This window comes from Chaetura pelagica, unplaced genomic scaffold (genome assembly GCF_000747805.2).
Source record: "Chaetura pelagica isolate M959 unplaced genomic scaffold, ChaPel_1.0 scaffold405, whole genome shotgun sequence".
Classification (NCBI taxonomy): domain Eukaryota; kingdom Metazoa; phylum Chordata; class Aves; order Apodiformes; family Apodidae; genus Chaetura; species Chaetura pelagica.
The window spans coordinates 5,405,732-5,410,816 of record NW_009953489.1 but is presented as its reverse complement, the minus strand read 5'-3'; the positions used below and the strand labels follow the sequence as shown (position 1 = coordinate 5,410,816).

At 58.2% G+C, this 5,085-nt stretch overlaps 1 protein-coding gene across 1 annotated transcript in view; it reads left to right on the top strand.

The window, feature by feature from the left end:
• Nucleotides 1–5,085, top strand: part of LAMC3 (laminin, gamma 3) — a 21,639-nt gene that overhangs the window by 1,835 nt on the left and 14,719 nt on the right. Inside the window, exons 2-4 of the mRNA XM_009998985.1 lie at nucleotides 3,570–3,874; nucleotides 4,048–4,178; nucleotides 5,022–5,076. Of these exons, the coding sequence (XP_009997287.1) occupies nucleotides 3,570–3,874; nucleotides 4,048–4,178; nucleotides 5,022–5,076 (491 nt within the window). The remainder of the gene's footprint in view (nucleotides 1–3,569; nucleotides 3,875–4,047; nucleotides 4,179–5,021; nucleotides 5,077–5,085) is intronic.

Here is a 5,085-nt window from a genome sequence, read left to right as displayed (position 1 = left end):
TGGGGGAGGGGGGAGAGGGGCTGGGTGCCCCTTTAGCTCTTGGTTAAAGACAGGACCCTCCTCAGGGCTTTTAGGGGGTGCAAAGAGGGAGATCCCCTCTGCAAAGTCATTGGGGAGGGTCTGCCCCATCCACCAGCCCAGAACTGGTCCCTTGTGGGGTGAGGATGCCAGTGGCAGGGCTTGTCTGTGCCACTTCTGTTCCACTTCTGTGCCTGGGGTGCCTGCTGTCCCACTCCTCCAGGGCTGCTATTTACCCATTATGCAAGTTTGTGGAGCAAGATGTGGTGGGGAGGGAGGCACAGGACCCCCTTGGAAGAGCCTTGCCAGTGGGGTGAGCACTGAGCCGTGGTGTTTCACCCCTGTGCCTGCTGAGGATGCCCATTATGTTTTGGGGGGACAGAGCCCTGCACACACCGTGCAGCCCTGGTGGGTTTCTCCAGCTGGGATCCAACCTTCTGCATTTTAAATACTGTGCAAGCTGCCTGCTTGGAGAGTACTGAAACCCACGGGGCATGCCTGGCATTTTTAAAAGGTTTTTTTAATTTTTTTCCTGCCATCTAAACTATCCTGGCTATTGACCAGCACTGTGAAATCTTCATTCCCTGCTGCCTCCTGCCATCCGCATGCCAGGGGGGGTTAGTGGAGGGGCTGCAGTTGGAGCTGGTGAGGGGACACACTGGTGTGGCACAGAGCTGGGATGGTGGAAGGTGTGTGGGTGCCCCAGCAGGGGTGTGGGGGCTGCCTGGCTTGGTGGAGGTCGCAGCTTTCCCAGCCTCCTGCAAGCAGAACATCTGGTCCTCATCCCTCCGCCAGGGCTGGGTTTCCTGCTGGGCATGAGAAGAGATGCTGGAGGAGTCTGCTAATCCTGCTCCTGGCTCCTGCCAGCCCTGGGGTGGGGATCTTGCCCATCTAGAGCAGGCTGTCAAACCACCCCACATTCCTTTGTGTTTGACCTGGAGCATAGACAACCCAAATGCAACCTTCACAGCTGAACAAGCCACCACAAGTTCCTGTGGTGGCCAGTCCTCCCTCCACTGCAGGTGATTTCCAACTGGGATTTTCTTCTCAGCATCCAGCACTGGAAGCTGGTAGCCACCTCAGGGATGGCTAAGTAAGTTTGTGGCCACCAGTCTGGACTTGGCACTTGGATATGTGCGGGCTTGCACAACCCAAGCTCCCTGAGCGTTGGGACTTGTTTCCCAGTCTCTGCCTTTCTCCTGGCTTTTCCAGGCTCCTCTGCAGACCATGTTGCATCTTGCACTTGGGTTTCCAGTGGATTCCTGTCTAGTCTCTGTGATTGCCTTGCTGTGTCTGCCTCCTGTTGTGCTACACCAAGCTCATCTTCAGTCCTACTCCCCTTTAATGGGCTGGGCCCCATTCTTGTCCCAGCTGCAAGACCTTTCTATTGGTACCTTCATGATTTCACTTGGGTTAGGAAGGAAAAGCCCAACCAGCCCCTGCAGCCCCACAGGACACGGCCCAGGATGAGTTCCTGCTTGTGAGCTCCACTGAGTAATTGGGTTTTTTAACCCACGTAGCCTGTCCCTGCCAGCCTGTTAATCTTGCTCAGCCCCAAGTCAGACATCTTGTAGGTTCTGCAGCGTGGTTACCTGGGGAGCTTATTAAATAAGATATCAAATGAGTTGGACAAGACCTGTGTTTACCTGCATGCTGCTGATTGGCATTAATTAGATTATCCCCCTTTAAATCTGGTTTCTCCATGAGGTTTCAGCTGTGCCATTACAGTGAGTTGGACTTGGAGCAGATCAATAGTCCCAAGTGCCCGTGGCCATTGCATTTACCCTGTCAGGGAGGAACCCAAAATATTCACAGCTTGCAAAGGCAGCAGGCACCTCGGGTAGCTCTCTGAATTAGGGGTATCTGACTTTAATTTTCCTGTGGGATAGAGTGAGCTCCTGGAGCTGAGGTGTGTGGGGGGGAGAGGGGGAGGCAGAGGTGGCTGGGCACATGTAGGTGACACGATTGTCCTACATGTTCCTCCCTAAACTCCTCTGCCTGGAGCCCCCAGCATGGTATGAGCTGTGGTTTGAGCTCTGCAGGAGGTGGGTGAACATTTTGTTGGGAGGACACCACAGCTGGAAGAGCATCCCAGGGGTCCTGGTGCCATCACCCCCACCCTCAGCCACCTGTGCACCCTCCTGCTGTCCCCAACCCACTGCACACCCAGCTTGGGGACGTGTCACACCTTCCTGAGCAGGAAAGAGGACACAACCAGCCTGGGTTATTTTCTGTTTTGGTTTGGGTTTGTTTTCCTCTAAGTAGAATTTGGCTGATGAAAAATGCCTGTCTGGGAAAAGCACGTGCTCCCTCGGGATGATTCCCCAGGGCAGCAAGTCTCCTTCATCCCAGTTGGAGGCACCACTCAGACCCCCCCTCCTGCCCAGTCCAGCCCACCCTGTTTATTGACCCAGCACTGAGCTCCCTTCCTCTCCCAGAGGAAACTGTTCCAGGAGGTGATGGCCCTGACCTTGCTCTTCTGGTAGAGGTCCCTTGGGGACCCTGCTGTCTGGGAACAGGCGCCTCCAGCGCCGCCAGCCCAGAGAGATCCCAGAGGGAACCTGGGAGGGGGGGTGAGGCACAGGGTAGCACAGTGGCAGTCTGTAGAAGTGCCCTTCTTGGCCTTCATCACCTCTGCGTGGGCTGTGAGTGGGTCTGTCCCCCACCCCAGGCCCTTGGCCGGGTGCTCTCTGCATCCCTGACGGGAGGCAGCTGCTGTTCCCAGCGCCGGTAGCCCGGCTGCCCCGGCTCCCCCGCAGCACAGTCGCAGTGCACATGCGACAGTATTCATATGGGCCTAATTAAAGGCTTGTTTTCCTAGTCCCGGAATAACCCCTCTAACATTCCCAACTCATTATCTTTTCAAATAAAGCCAAAACCTTGCAGCTAATTGTTTTGTGCTGTCAGGAGCGGTGCTGTTATGGAGCAATCCAGCCTTTGAGCTGGTCCTTCATCTCTGGCAATTAAGCGGGTCTGATGTTCACTTTGGTGTTTTCTTTCCCCCTTTTTTGCTAATTCTTTCAAGCACTTTCAGAGCTGTGTCAGCTGCCCGGGGGATTGGCGGCCTCTCTTTGTCTTCCTGCCGGCAGAGACGGCAGCGATGCTGGGTCCCAGCACACAGCTCCCTGGGAAGAGACTGGGCTTGGCCCTTTCCATCTGCCCATCCCTGTGGTCCTGCTGCCCCAGGGATGCTCCTCAGTGCCCTGGGCCTGAGTGTGTTCTCTCCTGGCTGCCGGTTTGAGCTTGGTTTTGCAGCAGCTCCTTCTCCATCCAGCCCTTCCAAGTGCATCCATGCAATGGGTGGGTGGCTGCGGTGGGGTGAGAGCCCACGTGAGGCTGGATGGGGTTTGGGCTGCAGCAAGGAGGAGCTGGGTAAGGGCAGCTGGGTGGTGATTTCTGCTTTGCACAAAGAAGCCCCTTCTTTTAGCTGTGCTGGGAGAGGTGGGATGTCAGCAGCCAGGCAGGATGGGCTGCTGGGATGGTTTCAGCCCCAGCACGGGCCGCGGTGGCCATCAGGCAAGGGTGACAGCGTGGTGTGGATCCGTCCCCAGGCAAAGCCTACGAGATCACCTACGTGAGGCTGAAGTTCCACACCAGCCGCCCCGAGAGCTTCGCCATCTACAAGCGCAGCCGCCCCGAGGGGCCCTGGGTGCCCTTCCAGTTCTACAGCGCGTCCTGCCAGAAGACCTACGGGCGGCGGCAGCGGCAGTTCCTGCGGCCTGGGGAGGACGAGCAAGTGGCCTTCTGCACTGATGAGTTCAGCGACATCTCCCCGCTCAGCGGGGGCAACGTGGCCTTCTCCACCCTGGAGGGACGGCCCAGCGCCTACAATTTTGATGGGAGCCCCGCGCTGCAGGTGCTGTCACAGGGCAGGAGTTGGGGGGAGGATGGTCCCCCCCAGGGTTGGGTGCACAAAGGCAGCACCCAGGGGAATAGTGCCCGTGGTGCCCTGCACACCCATAGGGTACAGGGTGGTGAGCTGGTGGCCCAGACCCTTCACCAAGGCTCCTTCCCCTGTGTCCCCTGCAGGAGTGGGTGACTGTCACTGACCTGCTCATCTCCTTGAACCGGCTCAACACGTTTGGGGATGACATCTTCAAGGACCCCAAGGTGCTGCAGTCCTACTACTATGCCATCTCTGACTTCTCTGTTGGTGGCAGGTGAGGTGCAGCCACAATGGGGGGAGGGCACCAGGAGGGAGACATTTCCAGGGCTGGGGCAGGTACTCCCTCTATGGTCTTGTCTGAGTTGTGGTTTGGAGGCAGACTGCTCAGATGTGGCTTCCTCCACCTGCAAACTGGGGCTGGCAGTGCAGAGATGGGTGATGAACCCTTAGAGCTGTGCATGAGGGAGGTCTTTTCCCCACAAGCCCCCTCTGTTTCCCACCAGCTGTATTTGTTTTGCCACCCATGGCTTTTAGTGGTAGTGGGACTCAAGTTGCTCCTCCTGTGACCCTGCTTGGGGACAGTAAAAGAGAGGTCACAGGGTGCCAGCAGAGAGATGTGTGAAAGCTGGTGAAGGTGTTTGGAGTCTGCATGGCCACAGCCTGAGCAGCTGCTTGGTGGGATGGAGGACTGATGTGGGACAGAGACATTGGTGGCACCCAGAGGGTTGTGCCACAGGTACCCGTGGGAAATCCTCCATCCTGGTGAGAGCTGCCTCTGCTGAGCAGCAGGGTCAGGACTGCTCCCAGCCTCCCAGCAGCCCCCATCGCTCTCATCCCACCCCTCAGGCCCTGCAGCTGCAGTTGGTTACCACCTCACAGGGGCCACCCTCAGCGTGTCACCTCCCAGCTGGCCGGGCCGGGAGCGCCTCGGGGACGCGGTGGGTGGCCTTGAGGCCGGCACAGCACAGCCCGAGATGCTTTCTGCCCCACAGCCACCCCAGGAAAGCTGGCTTGACAGCGGGGCCACGTGCTGCACAGCTCGGGATCACCTTGCTGCCAGCTGCTGCCCACACGGCTGCTCAGGGGGCTCATCCCCGCTCCTGGGGTCTCACTGCAGGTGCAAATGCAACGGCCACGCCAGCGCGTGCGTCCCGGACGAGGCCGGGCAGCTGGTCTGGCGG